General features: G+C 40.9%; 1 protein-coding gene across 6 annotated transcripts in view; it reads left to right on the top strand.

The window, feature by feature from the left end:
* ZNF521 (zinc finger protein 521) overlaps window positions 1–25,308 on the top strand; it is a 420,518-nt gene that overhangs the window by 252,824 nt on the left and 142,386 nt on the right. For 4 of the 6 annotated variants that reach the window (XM_077492591.1, XM_077492590.1, XM_077492589.1 and 1 more), the window contains one exon: window positions 6,054–6,122. The exons of the other annotated variants lie outside the window; for them this stretch is intronic. In XM_077492591.1, the coding sequence (XP_077348717.1) occupies window positions 6,054–6,122 (69 nt within the window). The remainder of the gene's footprint in view (window positions 1–6,053; window positions 6,123–25,308) is intronic. 6 annotated transcript variants of the gene reach the window in all.

Below are 25,308 nucleotides of genomic sequence, written 5' to 3'. Positions count from 1 at the left end.
GTCAGGGTTGACTGCAGTCCGAGGCTCCCTTAAGGTGCCCACAGATGGATCAAAATTTGGCTGGCTCAGGAGGGACATTTTTAGCCATCTGTGGCAATTTCTGCTTGACAGAAGTTGATGTAACGATAAATAGAAATAATCTAACGGGACTGTTGGAAAACGTTTGTAGATCTGCTGGCTACAGCCGCTGATCACTGTATTCTAACAGAAGAGGTGACCTGCTGTCGGACTATGATGACACAGCAAGGAGGATCCATTGACCTTGCATGTGTGGATGGAGGAATCTGTTCTTCCTTTTTTTTTTTTTTTTCATCAGGCCTTTGGTTGATCAAAAATATAAGACATCTATAGCCAACCTTGGAGAGATTCCTTCCCTTTCTGTCTGGTAAAAAGGTGGTCCCCAGGAGAAGAAGTGAGGGGAAATCATTAACATCTACACAAACAAAAGTGAAAACACTGTAACCACTCCCCATCCATAGGACATACATGAATGTTTTTGGATGGGATGGGTGATATCTCGGTCATCGCTGCAGCTAATTTTCTTCAGCCAGCAATTCTGAGTCTTGTAAAAGTAACCCGAGCAGCTAAACAGCTGCTGGATTAAATTTACAGGCAGCAGAAAGGGAAACCCTCCCCCTCCTTCCAGGGGGGAGCCTTGTGAGGATGCATCTGGTGGCATCCTGTTCCTAAGACACAGTGGAAGGAACAGATGTTGTTCCTCCCACTGTGTGACGTTGAAAACCAGAAGCAACAAGGATTTTGTCTCTTCCAGATTCGGGCTCCATAAACAAGCCGCCATTGGCTTCGACAAGTATCAGATCACACGACTCTTGGTTAGATCTGATGCTTTGGAGGCCAGAGGAGAGCTATGTGGTTTAATAGACCCCAGATCTCTCCAAAAAAGAGAACCTGTCATGCTTTGTTATCACAGGAGATGTTTACATTCCTTGCGATAGCAATAAAAGTGAAAAAAATAAAAATAAATTGGTGTTTAACCACAAAATGGCGCCTGCCATATAGCAGAATGATGGTGGCAAAGTGGTTGTGATAGACTGGGCGTCATATGACGTGCCCAGGATAACTCAGCCGGCGATTGGTAGGTGCTGTGTGTCAGTCTGACAAGCTGCAACTGTGATCGTGGTATGAAGCCACGTGATCAGCTGTGGGGGGCTCTGTGCTGATAATCAGCACATTTATTGTCAGCATAGCCCCCATCAAAAGGTGCCCATCGCCTGCCAATTAGTGCCCAACACCTGCCAGCCTGTCCCTATAATAAAGGCCTGTCAGTGCCCATAACAGTGCCAATCAGTGACCAAAATAGTCCCCCATCAGTAATGCCTATCGGTGCCCATCAGTGCCGCCTATCAGCGCTCATCAGTTTTTTTTTTTTCAATTGTTTATCTCATTTTTTGTTTATAGTGCAAAAATGTAAAACTGCAGAGGTAATCAAATGCCACCAACTACTCTTCTGAGAAGGCTGTCCACAAGGTTTAGGAGTGTGTCTATGGGAATGTTTAAACATTCTTCTAGAAGCGCATTTGTGAGGTCAAGCGCTGATGTGGATGAGAAGGCCTGGCTTGCAGTCTCCGCTCAAATTCATCCCAAAGGTGTTCTGTCGGGTTGAGGTCAGGGCTCCTTGTAGGTCAGTCAAGGTCCTCCACCTCAAACTCACTCATCCGTGTCTTTATGGACCTTGTTTGTGCACTGGTCCAAATCATTTGGTGGAGGGGGATTATGGTGTGGGATTGTTTTTCAGGGGTTGGGCTTGGCCCCTTAGTTCCAGTGAAGGGAACTCCTTAAGGCATCAGCATACCAAGACATTTTGGACAATTTCAGGCTCCCAACTTTGTAAGAAAAGTTTGGGTGGCCCCTTCCTGTTCCTATATGACTGCAGTGCACAAAGCAAGGTCCATAAAGACATGGATGAGAGATTGCAAGCCAGGCCTTCTCGTCCACATTGGTGCCTGACCTCACAAATGCGCTTCTGGCAGAATGATCAAACATTCCCATAGACACATTTCTGAACCTTGTGGGCAGCCTTCCCAGAAGAGTTGATGCTGTTATAGCTGCAAAGGGTGGGCCATCTCAATATTGAACTCCGCGGACTAAAGCCTGTACACATGATTGGAAATTCCCCCAGCAAAAGTCCAATGAGAGCTTTTGGTCGGACATTCTGACCGTGTGTCCTCCATCGGAATTTCCGCCAGCAAATGATTGAGAGCAGGTTCTCTATTTTTCCATCGTCTGTAGCAATTCCAACGCCCAAAATTCCTGTGCATGCTTGGAAACAATTCGACACATGCTCGAAAGCATTGAACTTGATTTTCTCTGCTCGTCGTAGTGTTGTACGTCACCGCGGTCTGGACGGTCAAAAGTTCAGAGAACTTTGGTGTGACCGTGTGTATGCAAGCCAAGCTTGAGTGGAATTCAGTCAGAAAAATCTTATTCTTAATCTTATTCCAATCGTGTGTACGCGGCATAAGGGCTTGTACACACGGTCAGACATTCCGACAACAAAATCCGATGGATTTTGTGACAAACTTGTCTTGCATACACATGGTCAGACAAAGTTGTCGGAAAATCCGATCGTTCGGAATGAGGCATGTCATTAAAGTTCATGCCCATGTAAAGGCAGGTATCCCAATACCTTTGAAAATATAGAGTATACTGAATGCTGTTGGTATATGGTCCTCTGTTCCATGTGAGTGAGCCCTTAGATTATATTTCTCAAATAAAAGATGCCTGGTACATTATTTTTAATTAAGAACCGTTAACATGACTTGCCTTTTGTTACATCGTACACTGCATCACTCTTCTCTTCTAGAGTGGTCCTATGCAGGTCTTCTCTGAGCTCTCACTACTAATCTACTCTACATGTGCAATAAAGTATTCACTGTGATGTCCTTCAGGCTTTCCAGCAAGCTGTGTTTGTAGTATAGCGCTACTTGGTAATAACAATAAAAAAAAAAAAAAAAAAATTCTGACTATTTAGTGTGGAGACCATTGTTCACTATTGTTTGATAAATGATGCATCTAATTATTTTTATTTTTCACAAATGCTCACCATCCGATTTTCAGACATAGTGTTCACTGCGAGATGGGTTAAAAGAAAAACATGACCTTTCAGACTTCCACCATCAGAATGTATAATTTTGCATCCGTAAGCCCCTGCAAATACTGGGAATTGCAGCTCTGTAATTAATATGCTCAGAGGAGATACTACGAATTGCCCGTCTACTTATCTCAAGGTCGCTGGCTAGGTGACAGAGATGTGTAGAAATTAACAAACTACCTTAACCTAAATTCTATATGTGTCTTTTTTTTTTTTGTTTGTTTTTTTTTTGCTTGGAATTATTCTAGAAGTGCTTGTTGTGACCTTTTTCTTGTTATATTTTGTTTGATACTGTACAGCGTTCAGTCATTTTTGTTTTTTCATCTATTCAAATCTGCAGTGTTGCATGATACATTTTTATGGTTAATTTGCCATCTGTATTTCTCTGGTATTTTTGCCAAGTGTGAACTGCATAAATCTTTCTCGTTAGGGTTTACTTTTCTCAGCTCAGATATTTAAGATTGGAAAAAAAAATGTTAGTACTGTTCTCTTGTCTTTATATAGCATATTCTTGGATAAATGTTTCCACATCATTACAAACGCTGCTCATTTTGTTTGTAACTAGATATAACGGAATAAAAGTTTGCATTTGTGATTTTTGTTTTAATTTATGCATATGTTAGTCATGCGCTTTATAATAGCCTTTAAACTGCAGCCTTTTCTCCTCTGCTTCTGCTTAATGCTTTTTGTCAGTGTGTCAGTGCCTCTCTTGGTATGTGAGGGAGACCGGGTGCACACATACACCTTTTCAGTTCCACAGGGATAGGGCCAGATGGAAGAATTTGATTATCCAGCAGTAGAGGACCAACTGTTCAGTTGGATACAGAACCGGGAGAAAAGGGTTGAAGAGATCGAAAATGGCTGTTGTATGAGAAGCCAACGGTTTCCGAAGGGAACCAGGCAGGCACTGAGGTGTAGTAATGTAGAATCTCTTCCAAGTACCAGCTGGGGCTTTCAGGAACAGCTATCCCCATAGCAGACACTGTGCAGGCTCCAAGCAGCTTGACTTCACCATATGTGGAACTTTCTATTCCACATCTCCCTCCCTAGAGAAAAAGGCCACAGGGACACCCGAGGCAGGTGAATTACTTGTAATGCAGAGCACTAAATCATTAGGCTAACATGAGAAGTCTGGAGACGAGAAATAAATGTGCAAGAGACTACTTTGGGCTTTGAGTCCGATTCTGAAGCAACAAAGATGAGAGATTGCTTAAAGCATTTTGTTTTCACCTTTTTTCTGTCTTGTCCCGAATTCGTGACCTTCTGTATAAGTGAATGTATATTGCACAGGTATCCCAAAACTGGACTGTGCTTTTAAAATTATAACTGTACACTTTCCGTAGAAAGGCTTGTATCTTGTAGAGTTGGCACTGAAGTTTAACACAGTGAATGATTTTAGGCACAAATATTCCTTTTTTTTCTTTTTCGCTATAGAGCGCAATGTGTCCCAGACAGTTGCTAGCATCTGTACAAAGGGGCTCAGTGGTTGTGTGTGTGTGTGTGTGTGTGTGTAAAATATATATGTGTGTGTGTGTGTATATATATATATATATATATATATATATATATATATATATATATCATGTAAATGTGTGTGTGTGTGTGTATAAAATATATATATATATATATATATATATATATATATATATATATATATATATATATATATATATATATAAAAATATATAGTCTGTTTGTATTTATGTACGTAGGAACGTGCATATGATATTAATCTAGTTCATCATTGATAAATATCTATTGCAGTCCTGACATTTAAGAAATACTGTTTCAATGAATTCCTATTAAACTCTATAACAAACGACAAGTTAAAAACATGCAGAACAGGAAAAAGCATAAAGCGGAGCTCCACCCAAAAGGGGAAGCATTGCTTGTCTGCCTCCTACGCACATTTGGCACCTTTTTGGGGGGAGCGGGTACCTGGTTTTGACAGGTACCCGCTCCCACTTCCGGCTCAGTTCGCCGCCCTAGTTCCTCTGCAACCGGTCCATTCACAAAGCACAGCGAAGTTTGCAGATGCGCAGTATGAAATTGGCTGTGAAGCCTCAAGACTTCACTGCTGGTTTCCCTGAGCCAAGATGGCGGCACCCGATAGCCTTGGATGAGGACACCGCTTAATTCCTGGACAGGTAAGTACCCTAATATTAAAAGTCAGCAGCTACAGAAGAAGCCTGGAGCTCCTCTTTAATGTACAAATCTTTTACAAGATTATTTTTTACAGCTTTTTTACTTGCTTTTAGTTAGGGAAGAGGACAACTCGAATACCTAGGTCACCCACCTGGTATCTCCAGTGGTGCAGTTTGTAGACTAGATTGTGAGATTTATACTACAAATTGGCTTTAAAACAGATGTGTGGAATTTAAAATAAAACACATTTACATACTCACCTAGGTGGTTGCAATTTCAATCCAATGTTGCATCTGTCCTCTGCTGCCTCTGCACCGAAAACTGAATCGCTCAGTTCTCGGTCTTCAGTGAGCTGGTGACTGTCAGTCATTGGCTATGTGCTCTGCCCCATCAGCACTCACAAAAGCTTTGAACTGTGGCGGGCCCGGCATCCTCCCATTGCCTGGCAAGAGACTACTTGATGGTGCATGATTGGCCCTCGTAGAGCCGGTGACACCGGGTCTCACTGGCTGCAGTTCTTGATCTGGCTGAAGTGCCCGATCGGCTTTGATTTTTGTTGCGCCTATCATTTTCCAGCAATCATAGTGTGTAAAAAAGAAAAAAAAAAAAAAAAAAACTGATCACCTCACCAGAGTAGTATAATGTTATTGTGGTAACACTGTATTGCTCTGGTCACTGTATGTAAAAAAAAAAAAAAAAATATTGTAAACAAAAAAAAGGAATAAAAGATATTTTAAAAATCTTTAAAAAATGACTAATTTCTTTCTTTTTTTTTTTGTTTTGTTTTTTTACATAGTGTCACCAGTCAGTGTCCCTGATCATCGCCACACCAGTCGTATGATGACGCTGTACTGCACTGGTGACAGTATGTAAAAAATTGAAAAATAAAAAATGTTTTGAATGTCTTCATATGCCATAAATTGTGACAAAATAATTACAGCTTTCCAAAAAGGGTTCATTTGGGGGATGTTTGTACTGCTCTGGCATTTTCAGCCGTCAGTACATCAGGATTGATCAATTTTTTATATAGATATATATATACCAAAGTTTGTAGACGCTATAACTTTGCCACATACTAAATATATAGTCCAAAAGTATATCTTTTAGACTAAATTTATGAAGAAAGATTATTTGCAAAATTTTAGAACAGAAATGTTTTCAAATGTTTCGGTCTTTTTTTATTTATTCTGCCAGAGCTCTCAATGTAAATAATGGGATAAATGTTAAAGGTTTCCACAGACTTCTAAAGATGGCCTTATTTTTACAACCCCTCTTGAATGAGAATGAAGCTTAGGCCTTGGTACTTCTGGATCTGTCGGCAGCTTTTGATACCATCAACCATTCTATACTTGTGGATAGGTTGAAGATGGTGGCGGGAATGGATGGTATAGATCTGGCATGGGTAGCCTCTTTCCTGTGAGACAGGGTTCACAGGGTAAAATTGGGATCATTTTATTCCTCTGATGGCTCCCTGTCTTGCGGGGTCCCACAAGGATCGGTGTTATCTCCGTTCCTTTTTAACTTCTATATGAGGGTGCTGCAGTACATCATTCGCCGTCACAATCTCCCGTTCCATGTTTACGCTGACGACACACAGATCTACTTCAAATTATTCAAGAAAGGGGAGGATCAGGTCGTTCTGCCTTCCTATCTGTAGGAAATCCAATCCTGGATGGGTGCCAATTATCTTAAACAAAATGGCACCAAAACTGAATGTATCATCTTCAGTAGCCAAGTATATTCCAACCTGTTTCCGCCCTGGCCAGAATCTTTCAAACCTTTTCCTGATTCCGGCGTCTTAGGTCAGGGACCTGGGCGTCATCTTTGACTTCAGGTTGAATCTGTGCCCTCAGGTAAATCAGGTGGTGAGTTCATGCCACTTCTACCCAAGACTCATGAGGTTTAATTTTCACTATATTGCAGACTCTGACAAGATCCCCATGGTCAATGCCATTATCAGCAGTCGACTGGACTACTGTAATGCCCTGTATCTGGGTCTGCCTGCTTGTACCATCTACAAGCTCCAGTTGATTCAGAATGCCGCAGCAAGATTACTGACAGGTGTTGGTCGTCGTGACCACATCACTCCATCTCTTAGAGCCCTGCATTGGCTGCCTGTGAAAGAACGGGTTCTGCTCAAAACGGGATGTCTTGTCCGTAAGGCATTGCATGGACATGGCCCAGAGTATCCGAAGGAAAAATTCATCAAGTATGTGCCTACCCAATCTTTAAGATCGGCAAACTTGGCCATATTGAAGATTCCAAAATGTAAAAAGAAAACGTGTGGAGGGAGAACGAGTGAAGTATAAGGAGCTGAATTTTGGAACTCCTTACCTCTGAAACTGAGACTTGACATTGACTTTCTGAAATTCTGAACTTTTTGTACAAGCTTTTGGAGTCCCCTAATTTTAATTGGGGTGTGATGGACAGACTCCCTGGCTTTTATTTTGTATGTTGCCATGCTGGTATGTTGGATCTCTTAAGATCTTTTAATGTCAAAATCTTTTGTTTTGCGCATCGAGGCCTTCAGGTAAGACTGCGTAGGTTAAGCATTTAAATAAATAATAGATTCCACCATCGCTCAGTGAATTTAGAAGCACAAATGTTTGGCTCCCATGGCAGATGCTGATGGCACTGTTTTATCTTAGAGGAGAAGCAATGATCAGGACAGGTTTTGTAGCCTAACTCATAGCATGTTTCTCTAGACATTGGGGACTTCAGATTTAGTTTATATTGGTTATTACAGGCATTTATATAGCTTCAATATTTTACACTGTACTTTACAATACTGTACATTCACATCAGTCCCAGCCTCCAAGGAGTTTACATTCTAAGGTCCCTATCTCACATGTATACATACATGCACACATAACGGGCATTTTAGGCAGAAACCAGTTCACCTGCCAGCATGTCTTTGGAGAGGAGGAGAAAGCCGGAAAACAAGGGAAACCCATGCAAGAATAGGGGGAACATGCAAACTCCACACATGTCATGGATGGCATTCAAACCGAGGACCCAAATGCTTCCAGACAGAAGTGCAAACCACTTATACACTTGAGGCTGCCTAAAGTGTTGTTCTTCATTTCACATCTATGGGTAAAATGTGGTGCATCAAAAACTCTTCTTGATCAAAAAGTTAGAGCTATAGTATGACGTGGTCACCCCATTGGAAGTGAGCATGAAAATAGATATCATACACATCTAGAATAGTATTTGCCGTTTTCCTAGAACATAGACTGAATAAGGAATTGAGAGGTTTACTTTACAGAAATACACTGTTGGCTGATAAGCAACGTCAGTACCACTTTTATATAATTTTGACCTGAGCCGAGTTTCATTCCTCCAATTTTGTAGAGAGGTTAGCTTAGACATGTAGATGTGTCAGGTACAGTGGGTGGATTATGATGGATATTTTATTAGTATGACTCCGGCTACCAATCATTTAAAATGGTACATATTGTGTGTAATTCAGACCTGCAAATTGTTAAAAGTATATTTCCCCCTGTTAGGGTAAATACTTAACATTAGTTGGATATGCTGAATTACATAAATAATGTATTAATCCCTTCTTTAGTATTCTCTATCCCTCTGTTACTGGAATAGGAAAAATGTGTTTTTAAATATGCTTAAAGCAGTCCACCCATGGGACCCTATGAAGAGTACTCTGCATTTTCTAGACATAAGAATCATTAGCAAGGAAACAAACATGGGTGGTTTTACAACCTTGATTGGCAGGCTTTGTATTGCAAGCTCCGAGAGAAAATCATTTAGGCTGGGTTCACACTTATGCCAACTGGATGCAGGTTTTGCACATACAATGCAGGACCAATGATAGCTGCTAGTGCTGCATAGTAAGTAGGAGGGAGGCCACATGACTGCAGAGGGGAAGCAGCTTCACAGGAGTAGTCATTAATACTACAACTGTCTAGGAGCAAGCCTGTGGCACTGAGAAGTAGTTCTCTTTATGCCATACCGCCTAACAAAGATTGGAGGGGGGGGGGGGGGGGTTTATGCAGATATAATTGTAGTTGACCATAGTTCAGCTTTTAAGATCAACCTCCGACACCCTTTTTTTTGTAAAATAGTGAAGAGTTTGTACCTGCTGTGTGTGACCCTGCTGGGGAGAATTCCTTTCCATTCCTGTTTCACCTTATCAGATGGTGCATTCATAGCAGCAAGTGAGGGAAATTTTATTTTAGTTTTTTAACTGCCTATTGTGTCCTTTATTGGGTTTTCCCTGCACTTCCTGTATAGAAACATAGAAAAGTCAGGGCAGAAAAAGACCAAGTAGTCCATCGAGTCTGCCCCCTTTTTTTTTTTTTTTTTTCATGAACTTTGTTGTTTGACTATAGATCTATGTTTATCCTAAGCATTTTTTAAGCCATTTACCGTTGACCATCTCACTACCTCTGGTGGTAGTTTATTCCAAGCATCAACTACCCTTTCAGTTAAATAATACGTTCTAAGATTTGTTTAAACCACTTAAGCCCCAGACCAATTTGCAGCCAAAGGACCAGGCCCCTTTTTGCGATTCGGCACTGCGTCGCTTTAACTGACAATTGCGGGGTCGTGCGACGTGGCTCCCAAACAAAATTGCCGTCCTTTTTTTACTTTTTGCTATAATAAATATCCCCCAAAAATATATTAAAAAACATATTTTTTTCCTCAGTTTAGACCGATACGTATTCTTCTACATATTTTTGGTAAAAAAAATCGGAATTAGCGATTGATTGGTTTGCGCAAAAGTTATAGCGTTTACAAAATAGTGGATAGTATTATAGCATTTTCATTATTATTTTTTTTTACTAGTAATGGCGGCGATCAGCGATTTTTATTGTGACTGCGACATTATGGCAGACACATTGGACATTTTTGACACATTTTTGGGACCATTGTAGTTTATACAGCAATCAGTGCTATTTAAATGCACTGATTCCTGTGTAAATGACACTGGCAGTGAAGGAGTTAACCACTAGGGGGCGGGGAGGGGTTAAGTGTGTGTGTGTTTTTTTTTTTTTTAACTGTAGGGGGTGTGGCTTGGCGTCTGACGTCCCTATAACAGGGAACAGACGATCAGTGACAGGCTCCGTAGGAAGCACGGGGAGAGGTTTGTTTACACAGACCTCTCCTCGTTCTTCAGCTCTGTGACCCGATCGCGGGACACCAGCGGCGATCGGGTCCGCTGGTCCCACGGCCACAGAGCTCAGGACCACCATGGCTGGGCACTTAAGGAGCAACATACAGGTACATGCTTGTGCTAACTGTACCCTTCTGCTGACGTATATGTACAGGAGGTCAGTTAAACGTCCCACCAGTTAATTTGAGGTCATGTCCCCGTGTTCTTGATTTTGGTTTCACATTGAAAAAAAGCTTCCTTCCTGAACCTTATTTACACCCTTGATGTATTTAAAGGTTTCAATCAGGTCTCCCCTTCCCTTCCCCTTTTTTCCTCCAGACCATGGGCGTCCACATGGGAGGGCAAGTGCCCCCACCCTGGAGCATTCAGCAGCAGCGCCATCCTGACTCCCTAGACTCTTATTGCACCATCCGCTGGCCTCTCTGCTTCTCGCTGTGCTGGTTTCTAGACTCGCCTGGCATCTAGCAGCCAGTGAAATCACACCATGGGGCAGAGGCAAGGCCCCAGCATTCAGAGTGGAGGAGGAACTTCCTCCTCCTTCGCACCTGGTCAATTTTGGCTCCACCCACCTTCTCCATCTTCTCCAGGCAGTGTGGCTCAGAGCTTGAGGGAAGGAAGGGAACACACCTGAAGAACTGAGTGCAAGCTTGTGCTTTATTTTATCTGATCCTGACTAAGCTCCACCTCTTCATGACATTGTTGAAAAGGGGCGGAGCATGGGTGACACCTTAAATAATGCCGAAAAAGGCTCTGTGGACGCCCATGCTCCAGACGGTACCCTCTGATTCCCCCCTGTATTGAATTGTATTGTAATTGTACTGCCTGCCCTAATGTTGTAAAGCGCTGCGTAAACTGTCAGCGCTATATAAATCCTGTATAATAATATTAAGTTCTTGAAGTTGCTCATGATATGTTTTATCCCCCAAACCTTTCACCATTTGTGTTGCCTGTCTCTGGACTCGTTATCTTATCAATATCATTTTGTAAGTGAGGTCTCCAGAACTGGACCCACTGTGTGGGTAATATAACATTTTGGCTAGCATTGTGCTTTATCAGTAGCCTATCACTTCTCATTTTCAGTATTCCAACATCTACTGAAATAGTTATCACATATAGATTTATCATTTCATACAATATTAGTACATCAAACATCCACTTGACAATTAAATAATTAAATGTACTAAAATGTAGTAAAAATGAAAAGTACTACAAGTAAACAGTGTGCAAATATAAGTTATGTGTGTGCATTCTTGACATGGTGCATTTCTTCCAGACCTGTGCAGTTTTCCAACATGAAAATAGAAGTATAATAACTCTGTGCCAAAGGTATAATAAAATAATTACTAACCTGCAGTCACTATGTTCTCGGTGGTGTGTGCAAAATAATTGTGTGTGACTGCACTTTACATATTATGTGTTAAATACCTAAAACAAGGCTACTTAAATAACTCTATGCAAGAATGTATCTATATAGCTCTAAACATTATACCGCTCAGTTTACAAACCATGTGTCCATAATAATTATACATAAATCCAAATAAACAAAAGCCAAGTTCTTAGGCTTTGTTCACACCTAGGCGTTTGCATTTTTCTGCTGTAAGCTTCAGCTCTAAAAACGCCCAACAAAACAAATCCCATTCATTTCTATGGCCCCTGTTCACATACGAGCGTTTTGTCACCTGAAGCAAAACGCCTGAAACTCAAAGTACAGGAGCTTCTTTTTTGGCAATTTACAAGAAGTTTTCAGATTTTTACATTGTGACCTTTGGACATGTACAAAAATGTGGAAAAATTGCGCCAAACGCATGACTTTCTGCCTGAAAACAAAATGCCTAGGCGTGAACAGAGCCTTAACACATCGTTTTACTGGGTTTTTGCCAGGTTTTTTTACTGCGTTTTTACCACAATTTTGCTGCTTTTTTTAGCACATTTTGCAGTGTTTTTGCCGCGATTTTTTTCAGGTCACCAATATAAAAGGTATAAAAAAGCCTGTAATCTGCCCCAAAGAACTATACAAGCTACTTCAGATCCTGCAGGAGCACTATATCCCGAACATCCAAAAATGGGTTAATGTATCTACTCCTTTCATTAATGGGACTTGCAAACCAGTCATGCGAGTTCCTCACAGTTCCAGACCATTTCCTCAACACGTCAAAAACAGAAAGGTTGCATAGTGTAAAACAATCCACTATTGATAAAAACTATAAGTGCACTCACATTGCCATGTGTCATGCCCGACACTAAGGAGGTATGCCCACATACAAGTAAAGGTGCCGGCTCCAGCCATGAACGCAGGCTGCGGGTCAAGGTGGACTCATCACTCAGAGCTCAGCCCAACTTGTATTGCTTTGAACTGTGTTGAGAAGAGACGATCTGGCAGCACCCACCAGTTTACAGCATTCCTAAGACAGTACAAAATTGCCATACCCAAGGTTTCATTCCATGAAAACTGTATTGACACAGGTTACTTTTAAGACCCCTTTCACACTGGGAAGGTTCAGGTTAAGCACCTGAAAACCGCCTCCCATTCATTCCAATGTGTCTGGGGCGGTTCACACTGGGGCGGTGCACTTGCGGGATGTTCTGAAAAGTGCTGTAAGCAGCATCTTCTGGCGCTGTATTTAGCGCTCCCAAAATGCCCTGCCCATTGAATGGGCAAGGCTTTCAAATCGCCTGAAAAGCATTTTGAAAGCGCTGCAAAACTGGAGTTTTTAACACTTTTTTGTGGGTTAAAAGCGCCCTGCTAGCAGCCAAAAAGTGGCGCAAAAGCGCAGCTTAAACAGCGATAAAAAGCCACTAAAACTAGTGGCTCTTTAGCGCTAACGGCTGGCGCTTTCAGTCTGAAAGCGGTGTAAGTGTTGAGTTCAGTCTATAAGCACACAACCTCTAGCTCCTTAAAATGGTAGTAAACTGCAGCATTTAAAAAAAAAATTAAAAATCACCTGCATGGCAATGGCATATGGAACTAGTATGCACTAGCACATTCTGAAATACTTACCCTCAAGTGAAGCCCTCCAGCATTGCGCTGTCACCGCTGGCAGGGCTTCCATCTTCCTTCCGGGTTTCGTGGGCTACGGCTGTATAAGTGGCTGGGGCTGCGATGACATCACTTCTGTGCATGTACACAAGAGCCCTCACCTGTGGCACGAAGCATACCATACCAGACCTTCAGAGCACATGCACTGGTGATGTCACCGCAGGCATCCAGTGTGAATATCTCCTAAACACCGCAAGTTTAGAAGATATTTAGGTAAGCCTTAGACCTCATGTATACTGGACACTGTACACTGGATGTTATAAAAACGCCAGTAGGTTTAGCTGTAGAATGCTACGTTAACAATTTTTTCAGCATTCTGCAGCATTTTTGCATTAGCGTTTTAAGCATTTTTAATTTTTTTTTAGCATTTGCGGTTTTTAGCTTTGGTTTTACAAAAAAAATACTCCCACAAAAGCTTTTGGCTCAAAAACCCTCATAAGTGCTGAATAGCTTTTCAGTTTTTTTTCAGTGTTTTTCACAGAGCATTTTTACAGCTGAAAACCTCTTAAAATCCACAGGTTTTTTTTTTGTCCAGCCAGAAAACGCCCTTGCCAAAAACTGCTGATAAAAGCCTATATGTGCATGGACATGTAGAATAACGCTGGGGAGTTTATCGGCTGTAGAAAAAACGCCTAAAGCCAAAAACGACAGCTTTAAAAATGTCCAGTGTGCATGAGGCCTTATTATAGGCTTACCTGTAAGTGCAAGTTAAAAAATAACTTTGCTAGCACTTTAGAATGAGTTTTTCATCATTTTTGCAGTAGCGTTTTTAGTTTTTTTTTTTTGTTTGTTTTTTTTTGGAAAACTATACCCCCATAAATGCTCATGGCTTTTATCAGAGTTAGAGCATTTTTACATCTAGAAAAACTCCTCTTAAAACCCACTAGTTTTGGAGTTTTTTTTTTCCAGCCGGAAAACGCCCCAGCCAAAAAATGCTGATAACCGCCTATGTGTACATGGACACATAGGATAAAATGCTGGGTAGTTTCCTGGCTGCAGAAAAAACTTCTGACGCCAAAAATAGCAGCTGTAAAAACATCCAGTGTACATGAGGCCTAAAAGGTGGGTGCAGTAGGGAAAGCAAAGCTGTTCTTCCTTATAAAGGACTTTGTTCCTTGTAACTAGTCTTGATGCAGTCCCTCCTGACAAACAACACAGCCAGGTTTATGACCTCCACTGCAGCCGCATAGCTTGGTCAAGAACACACCCCCAACTAGCTGGTTGGGCAGTAAAGCAGCTATAGAACACCAGTGGGCACCCTAGCTTACTATACTTGCTGTTTTGTCAGCATATTTATTTTCATTGTAAAGGTTTTTTTTTTTTTTTGTTTTTTTTTGTAAATTAACAAATATGTCATACTTACCTGCTCTGTGCAAGGGTTTTGCATAGAGCAACCCCAATCCTCCCTTTTTTGGGGTTTCCCCCGAAGTGCTCCTGGCTCCTCCTTTTCGGCGAGTGCCCCCACGGAGAGCCAGTTTCCATGGGGGCACCCGTGCGAGTGTGCTCTCTAGTCCTGCTGCGTCCATTGACACAGACAACAGGACTCTGCCCCCGGCTCCTGTGTCACTGGATTTGATTGACAGCAGCAGAAGCCAATGGCTCCTGCTGTTATCAATGTACAGTATCCAATGAAGACTCTAGACAATGGCTGGAGTGGCTGGGCTCATCGCTGGAACGATCTGGTTCAGGTAAGAAAAAGGGGGGCTTTGGGGGGGTGGGGGCAGCTACAGACCATTTTAATGCATAGAATGAGACCTTATTATTAATGGGGTTGTTTACTGTAAGTGTAGTGGTACTATGGAATTGAATCTAAGACATGCCTTCTCCAGACACAATATTAGAATTTTAAACAACATTAATGCTGAATGGTGCCTAGATTTTATTTGATATATACTGTAGAATGAAGAACATTTTCCCCAATAAATAAGGATACATTGATACCTAGGGTTCTGTTTGACTTTCTGCATTGGCCTTCAACGTACAACAGCTAGAACTTAATGGACATGTGTCTTCTGATCTTGGTTGACTAGATAACTGATATTTTAACCTCAACTAAAATGTCCGATTTGCATTAATATTCCTGTGTTGTTGCTGCAGCACAAAATTCCATTATCATGTCACCTTTTTCAGCACTGTGCACAATGGCCACAAAAAATAGATTTAGCTTCCTGGCCTTAAAACTTCCCATGATTTGTTTATGCCTTAGGGCCTTCCTCAAGCAGCCTGCTCCTTATCTTGCTCCTGAAATGATACAACGAATAATGGATTACACTATCTCATTAAACTAAAAATCCTTAAACATGTGTATTATTTTTTTTTTTATATATATACAGGGTACCGATTTGTCTTAACAAAAATTGTGTAGGTTTGTGAATTTTATGTAATTTGTCTGCCAGCTGGTTACCTTATTGCATTTCTTGTTTTAAAAAAAAATGACCAGAATATTTATGACAGTAGTGTCACAAATGAATTTCTTATCTTTTTAAATGCAACGGAAAGAATTTCCTCGCCATCAGTGAGAGGCAAAGACCTTTAATTCCCTATCTTTAAAGCTGAACCCCGGGCTGATGTGAAATTTAACCATGCAATATCCCATCCCTTGCAATGCATGTGATAATGCTTGTTTTGTCTAGGGCAATTGGAATAAGTAAGACTTGCCTCATTACTCTCTTCCCCAGCAGCCACTGCTTTCTGACATTTCCATGATGTGGGCAGGCTCCCAATGCCCTCATTGACAAAGCAGGACTGCTGGTCTTGCTTTGCACCTGAAGACAAAGGATGGCCTTTTGACTGCCAGAGAGGCACAGACACCAGCTTCAGGCTACCATATACAAAAGATGAAGCCTGGAGGAGTGAGGACTTGGGATTTAGTGAACTAATGTTTAAATCCATATATAGAGTGACAAGAAAAAGTATGGGAACCCATTGGCATTAACTGTTTTTCTGCAGTAGTTTGCCATAAAATGTGATCTTAGTAAAAGTTGGGTGATGCGGAAGAACAATTACCCTTAGCATCAATGTAAATCCACTACAGACTAGCTTCAGAATGAGAATGGTCCTTTTGGAGTGACCTAGTCAGAGCCCAGACCTGAACACCATAGAAATGCTGTGGAATGACCTTGAGAGCTGTTCACACCAGACATCCTACAAATGTGTCTGAGTTGAAGCAATTTTAAAACAAAAGAAACAGAAAACAAAAAGAATGGTAAAAAATTCCTCCTGAACATTGTGCAGATCTGATCCAGAGCTACCAAAAGTGCTTTCTGGAAGTCATTACTGCCAAAGGAGGTTCAACCAGCTATTAATGTAAGGGTTCACTTACTTTTTCCTCCTGTACTTTGAAAGTTTAATGGGTGTGTTTGATAAAGACATGGAAAATTACAATCCTTTGTACTACCAGTTTAAAAAATCTGTAAACCCAACATGTCATATTCCAGATATGCATCTGCTGTACTATGTATTTGTATGAAAAAGTTCTCTCTGCATTGCTTCCTTTGTGTGAAATCCTTGGTGTTTCTGTCACTTCCACTGCTTTTCTACTAAAACTGACCACACTAGGCAGGAGTACACAACATGGCCAGTCCTCTGTCTGCTTTCCACCGATGATCAGACTTGTCTTGACATGACGACCCCCCCACACACACACACACACACACACACACACAGCGATTCACTGGGAAGATCAGCGTAATACTGTTTCTCCTCCTCCAGCTCTTATGCAGCTTAGAACAGGGGTTATGTAATCACTTTACAATACAAAAATGAAAAAAGGCATTTGCAATGTATATATCCATACACAAATGTTTTCACTTTCATTTCTAATATACACTGAATGGGTGGTTTTATAAGATGAGGGTTTACATATATGTCAAGAACATTGTGTTTGTCTATTGTTGTGACCTACATGAGGATCAGATCACATTTTATGGCAAATGACTGCAGAAAGCCTGTTAATTCCAAGGGGACCACATACTTTTTTTCTTGCCAGTGCATGATAAAATAACATTATGCACATAGATTTTATAAGCTTTTGTCTATCATGTGTATGTTGTATTATGCTTTTGGGTCCATTCATAGCTGTGCAGGGAAAGCAGTATCTGCAGCCCAAAATGCATTATGTTGCAGTATTTTTATTTTTTGTTGACTTATTGATTGCTTGTGTGGTATAGAGAGCTAGAGGAGAATTGATTGTACATATATGATAGCATTATTACATTTTCCTTAGTGCCATTCCGGTGAAAGGTATATAAAGGTGAAATATAGTTATAGCATAAAGGCCCGTACACACGATCAGAAAATCGTACAAAAATTACTGCTTTCGAAATCGATTGTACGATAATCTGATGGTACAGTTTTTGTCCAAAATTTTCCAAAGGGACAAATACGAAAAATGTTATCGTACGATACCAATATCTATAATTTTCTGTCATCTGTGCAGTTTTTGTCCTAAAATATAATACAAATACATTACATCAGTTCTGAATTTTTATTCTGTTATACGAGAATTTTTGTACTTTAGTATACTATTTGTCTTTGATATGGAGATTAGAGGGGAAAAAAAATGGACAATCATTCAAGCCGACAGCTACTAAGGATGCCAGGGCTTGTGGTTCATTCAGACGCACAGACCTGTGTGTGAATAATGCGGCTGTGTGGGCGGAGCTGCTGGCACAGGGAAGGGGGCAAGGGCAACAGCACTGGGAACATCTTAACGAGTTCCACCAAAAAATCGGGTGAAACATGTAACATGTTCCCAAAGGTGAACTTATCATTTAAAGACCAACACCTGCAAATTCAGAGATCTTATTCAGGTTTTCTGAACAGAAGAAGCCAGTAGGAATATAACTTCCACACCTTGTAGCGCTCAGAGAAATTGTATGTATTGGCTGCTCAGTGCCACCTAGTCCCAGTCCGATAATGTCATTGTGTGTACTAGGCTCACCTGTCTGCAGGTGGAAGGTAGGTGGCACTGAGCAGCCAATACATACGATTTCTCTGAGCTCTACAAGGTGTGGAAGTTATATTTCTACTGGCTTCTTCTGTTCAGAAAACCTGAATGAGATCTCTGAATTAAATGATAAGTTCACCTTTGGGAACATGTTACATTTTTCACCCGATTTTTGAGTGAAACTTGTTAAGATGTTCCCAGTGCTGCCGCCGCTGCCCCCTTTCCTGTGCCAGCAGTTCCGCCCACACAGCCACATCATTCACACACAGCTCTGTGCGTCTGAATGAACAATGAGCCCTGGCATCCTTAGTGGCTGTCAGCTTGTAGTTCTCAATGAACTATTACAGCGCTGTAGAACACCATGGTAGTTCATTTGAGTCTTCCTGCCAGGGAGTATAGGCTTACCCAGGATGTATGGGTAAGCTGATACACTGACAGTGTGCAGGAGACCTGCATGGCATCGGTAATCTGCTGATCCCTGGTACAATGCTTTCCAGGTTCCTGCAACAAAAAAGTAATAAATGCACATCTTTTACCTGCAAAAGTGCATTTTTTTATTATTATTATCATAAAAGTGAACTTATATTTTAAAGAAATGATGAACAAGTAGGAGACTGTCCTACAGCATTACCACTGTACTCTTCCACTAAAGCAACTCTTGGAGTTGATTTTTTTCTAAACTGTGCTCCATCCTTCCAGGCCCCATCCCTTTGTCTTATCTATCTCATGACTAGTGTGAAAAGCTACACAGCCAGTGGAAGGATGACAAGAATGTGCATGAAATGTTATTCTGCCATACAGGACGGAGGAAGAAAGGACTTGCATAATTGATACTGTAGCAGATAAAACTGTGTGTGTATATAGATATATAGATAGATATAGAGAGATAGAGATGATATATATATATATATATATATATATATATATATATATATATATATATATATATACACGCGCACACACATCCATATTTAGCTGGTTGCATGGAATTCTGATTCAAGGAGGAACATGCATTTATCAATGTAAATCATGTTTACTAGATTAGTAATGTTAAATGCAGACATACAGATATTCATACTTCCTGCCTAGTCTTTTTCACATTTTCTCAAGCACGGGATAGAGACCTGCTCCGCCAATAATAGTCCATCTACAGACCCCCCCTGTGTAACTCTGATTTATAATGTGAAAAACAACTGTCACCAAATCACCTTAAAATGAGCACAGTTGTTCGGTGGAGGTTTCAAGCAAGCAACCTATGCCTGTGAACCTTATTTTGTGAGATACAATTGTCCTTAAACTTTCATAGCAGAAAAGACTCAATCCCCAGCAGGCCTGAGATTTCATCTTTGTTACTCTGAATCCCTGCTCTGCCTGAGTTTCACAGACTCCGACTTTCTTGATTTGAGTGTATTAAAAAAAATACCCTGAAGGTTGTTCCACCTGCACACATCTAAAGTAAAGTGTATATGTGTATAAATGTACTGACATTGGGGATCCATAGATACAGGCTGAGTAATTGTAGGTATTTACTGATCACAAATGTATTATGTGAAAAATACTGTGCCCATTAATTACTGGCTGTCCAGCTTGCATGTTGAGTTTCATAACTAAGAACTTTAACACTGACCAAATTGCTTTTTCAACTGCATTCATTTATTTTAACTCTTATACTTGTGTACCTTTGCTTCCTGGACAGATCACTATGCTGCCAGACAGAATTAAGCGCCATGTTCTGCTAGGTCCCATAGCTGTTGCATTTTCTGCTATGAAAATATGTTGTGTACTCTTGACTATTGCTCCTTAATTATGTTTTTCATCTGGAGCTCTGCCCAAATGTTTTATTTTAGTTTTGGAGGGGAAAGGTTTGCCTACCTTCCTCTGTCATTTTCTTTTTGTGGGGGTTATCACTTTAGAATTATTTCTGTTCTCTGTGTCTTCATTGGGACCCCTCTCCTTCATATGTGGCCACTCGAAAAAGGAAGTGAAAGGATATCTACCCAATGGGAACACAAATTGCAGTATAAATACAAAGTTTTAAATGGAGTTTCACTTTAACACCTTCAGTAAAACTTTTTGTATTAGTTGATGCATAAATACTAAATCCCCCCCCCCCCGTGCAAATATGTATTAGTACTGTATATGGGTTTGCAGGCACTTTGAGGCCTTGAGGCACCATCTGATAGAGCAAGTGCTTTCTATAGTAATTGGCATTCCGTTCTAGCAGATTGCAGAAATAGCTGCAAATGGAGGGGCACCAAGCAGCAAGACTAGCAAGACAACCCCCCCCCCCCCCCCGGTAGTCTTGCCGTTTGGTGCCCCTCCAATTAAAAAATAAAACACCTGTGTCCACTAGAGTGCCCAAGAAATAATCATATTTCCCAGCGTAACACCTTTTGTGCCTTACAAAAATCTTTCTCTTGTTGCCTAGGTGGCCAGTTGGTAGGCTTCAGTACTATGACATTTAAGTGGGGAAGAGTGCATAAGTGCGAAATCAGGCTGCTTATGGCCCCCTGCAACACCATTTTATTACAATGAATAGTATGAGCAAAGTACGAGTTCACATTCACCACAGTGTACCAGAGATAAGTAGGCATAGTACACAGACTCAATGTTTTGGAATGCTTATTATGGTCAATAAATGCAAGCCACAGGACTCTGACATTACAGTTGAATTTAATTACATTTTATTTAGAAAAACACACCATAATATCAATTATGAGAAAATACAAAAAATAGCAGTGTGAGCATAACCTCCCAAAACATTAAAAAAGACAACATTGTCATTTAAAAAGAGGGACATACATCCACACAATCAGACATACACACAGCTCAAAGGATAGGAGTTGATTGAAGTATTGTTGATCAATATATTGCATATACTATCGTCCTTCTTAATTAAGCAGAGGATTGTAGTGATCCCAAAAAGGATATATAGCTGTAAACTGATTTAGGTGTGGATGTGCATAAACAAACAAGTGGGTACATCATGGGCTAGGGTGACGTCCGCACATTCGTGGCGACGGGGGGGTCGTAGCACTTATACAAACAGTGTATTGAGGCAGTGGCGATTGAACAGCTGAGAGCTCACTGCAGGTGGGGATGACACTGGATCCAACACCTAGATCAACTTCCCAAGGGGATAATTCGGTGACTTCAGGAGTGGAGCTTGGCTCAGAAAAGATTAGTGGAGGTATGAGGCGACACAGACGTGGGTGAGAGTATCTTACGTTGCTATCATTCAGTTGAATTTGCTGATTAGCTGTGGACTGACAACACCAACTCCCCCTGCTGTGTTCCTTCCTCCCTCCCCAAACTTACTTGTGATGGATCAGTGAACTTTTAAATGAGTATTACAATGTGAAGTTAAACCCCCCCAGCCTTGTTTACTGGACACTGCAGCCTATACAATTATGCCACCTGTGCCTCCAATAGACAAATGAGAGCCCCTAATCCTAGGTGCCACAGTTGAATTTGTGTACTAATGACTGAGGACGGGCCACGATATACCTACTTGTTTGTTTAAATCAGTTCACAGCTACATATCCTGTTTGGGATGACTACAATCCACTGCTTAATTAAGGAGGACGATAGTATATGCAATGTATTGATCAACAATACTTCAACTCCTATCCTTTGATCTGTGTGTATGTCTGATTGTGTGGATGTATGCGCAGCTGTGATCCATTTTTTTTAAATGACAGCGTTGTCTTTTTGGAAGGTTACACTCAGACTGCTATTTTTGGTATTTTGTCATATTTGATGTTATGGTGTGTTTTTTTTTTCTAAATAAAATGTAATTAAATTCAACCGTAGTGTTCAGTTACTGTGACCTCTTTGGAAGGCCTTGTCCTTTCTTTTTTTCTTGTATGTAGTTTTTGTGGTCGCATGGACTGCGCCATGCAGTTGATACTACATGGTGAAAGGCTGAAGGAATTATTAGACTAATTATCATAATAGTTGTATACTAATAGTGCGGTAGATCCGGGCACCACAATATTTTTTCACTTTCACACTGGGGTATTGGGGGCATCAGCGGTAAATCAACGTTTTACCGTTGTTTTTGCGGAGCTATTCAGCAGCTAGCGGGGAGTGTTTTTGACCCCCGCTAGCAGCCGAAAAAGGGATAAAACTTCCTGTAAGTCGCTGTTGCTGTGGAGCTTTGCTAGCGGTTTGACGACACCGCCCATTGATTTCAAGGGGCAGGGGTGCTTTAGAAACAGTGTATACACCGCTCCTACAGCTCTGCAAAGATGCGGCTTGCAGGCAAAGATTTGGCCTCAGTGTGAAAGTAGCCTAAAGATAGCGGAAGATGTTTGCACTGGCGAGGGAGACAACTAAGCACTGGAGTGGAGGTAAGTAAAGAGCACTTGAGTTCCTCTTTAACTATACAATCTCCTGAATTAAGTTACAAAAAAATCTCTGATTCATTCGTTTGTGAACCATGTGGAAGTAGCACTCTGTGCTCTATATATGTGCAGTATGCTCTAAAGGAACAAGTCCTAATTCAGCCCCCCACTCTGTACTTGTATAGCACATTGTTTATGCAGCTGTACTTCTGATTAAATTACACAAGCACAGGCCCAGATGTATCTAGCCAACCTATTAACTGTAGCTCAAAGCACCTTATAAGAGTATCATAATTCTCATTGTGATGTAGTCTGGCCTCTTGGCCACTGTATCAAGCAATCATCAAACGCCACGCATGTGCTTAAATGTCTCCTGAGCAACAGTAGTGGGACAGAGCAGTGCTGCTCACACTGTAAGAGGAACTTTGACAGCCTACCAGGAGGGATTGTGGGATTGCTGCTGTCAGCAGTTCCAGCAGTGCAAACAGTATGAAGAAGCTTCCACAGGGATTGAATTACTGAAGACTTCTGCTCTGTGTTTTTTGGTATAATTGAGAGCACAGAGGGAGCTTGATTTCTCTGTCTTATGATTTGAAGGTGAAGACAAGAGCCTGCAGGGCTCTGTCAAAGTTATGGGCATGCTCAACATAGGCTTCAAAAAAATCGAATTCCCTGAAATCCGTACAAGGCTGCATTGCTTACCTGAATATAAGAGATTTACTTTCGCTGAATCATTTAATGTACAATTCAATTAATTACGTTTTTGTAGCACTGCAAACCCTCATTCTATAACACTTTCCTTTCAATTACCTATGGCTATATGTGTCTCAGCTTTCCACTGTTAATGTACTTTTTTGTCCGAGAATTAAATGTTTTTAAGCAGTTAAGACCAGTGTCAAGGTCTAAACACTGTTGCTAAGCCTCTTTTTTTTAATTGATCAGTGGGAAAAAATAAATAAAAGCTACCATTTCTACAAACTTATCTCTAAAACAAAGTCCAGTGGAATGATTGTACAGACCTTAAGCCCAGGTTCACTCTGGAGTGTTTTGACATGCGATTTGACATGTCAATCGGTGTCAATTGCCATCAGTGGCACCGTCCTAATTGGTGCAACACCGCATCTGCGGCACTGCACAGTTTTCAAAAAGTCGTTTCTGTACTACTTTTTGCAATTTCAGGCTGCGATTTACATTGGCATCTGTGCAGAAACCCCGACAGATGTCTCTGAAATCGGGACTGACATGTGGGAGTGAAATCGTGCGAGTTCAGCTGAACTCGCACAGCTTCATTCCTGCAGCCGAGTGTGAACCTAGGCTTATACAACAATAGTGATGAGAATGCTACTGCTATTAAACCTGTAAGTATTCAAGGAGAAACTACTCCTTGAGATTTGCATTTTTTTTTTTTTTTTTTAGTTTTCGATGGAATCTTTAAGAGCAAATTATGAATTTTCTTATATTGTTTTGCAGTTCATAATATCGGCAACAAGGGCCACACATGAGAACAAGCCCTTAGTTTGCTAAAACAGGTCATAATCGATTATTTAAAGTAAAATATAGTTTTCCATTTTTTCTCATCCTTTGCTGCATCTCAAAGCTGCTGATCTGCTAGTAGATTTTTTGCAGCTACTTCCTGCCTACATGCAATTCAGTGATGGCTGTATGGAATTTTTCAGGACCCTAATGATGACAACAGCACCCTAATTTGTGACAAATCAGGAGTACAACTGGGAGACAGGGTTGTTACCCTAGAACAGGAAGTATCTGAACAAGAGACCCCATACCAGGTTCACCAGATATTATAGTAATGATAAAACTACTTTTGAATTTACCTTAACATTAAACTTAAGGTTCGATGCACACTAGCATGTTTTTTATCTCCTAGAAGCTGTTGTTGGCATTTTTTCTGCTCCTAGAAGCTAAATAGTATTATCCTATGTGCCCAAGCACACTACTTTAGGCTATCGGTGTCTAGGAGCAGAAAAAATGATTGTTTTTGTAGAGTTTCCTGGAGCTTTTCTAAAATGCTGCTACAAAAAGAGATTACCAGCGTTTTTTATCCAATGATTAAATTATTACGAGGAAAGTGGGGTGTGTGAGAAAAATTGGTCTGTCTTATTATTTTATCCAGGGATTTTTCCAGTGCTTTTTTTAGCTTAAAAAAATGCTAGTGTGCATGGGGCCTTAAAGTTTGGTAAAAAATTATGACATTGCATTGGCAAATGCATTGAGAAACAGGACCAGTTGTCATTGGGGCTCACAAACTGAGAATGATGCTGAACAAGCTAAATGCTAAGCTAGCCATACATGGCTTGAGTTTCCGTCTACTCCTATGAATCCACTAAAATTCAAGCTGTGGGTGGCCCTGCTGACACAATCCAGTGGAAAAAAGTCGGCCAAACAGGTACATTCACTGTATGGGTACTCTGGCAACCTCCAATGCCTGCTGTCAGAAAACAATAACTGTCAATCAGAGATTTGGCCATCCACTCTGTTAAGAGTGCAATCTTTATGTGGAAGGGCCAGCACTTCCAAGAACTAGTCTTACCAAAATCAAAGAAAGTAGTCCCCTGTAAAATAACT

This window comes from Lithobates pipiens, unplaced genomic scaffold (assembly GCF_037356315.1).
Source record: "Lithobates pipiens isolate NorthernLeopardFrog02 unplaced genomic scaffold, aLitPip1_a1.2 Scaffold_19, whole genome shotgun sequence".
In the NCBI taxonomy this organism is placed as follows: Eukaryota; Metazoa; Chordata; class Amphibia; order Anura; family Ranidae; genus Lithobates; species Lithobates pipiens.
This window is presented reverse-complemented; position numbering and strand designations above follow the sequence as displayed.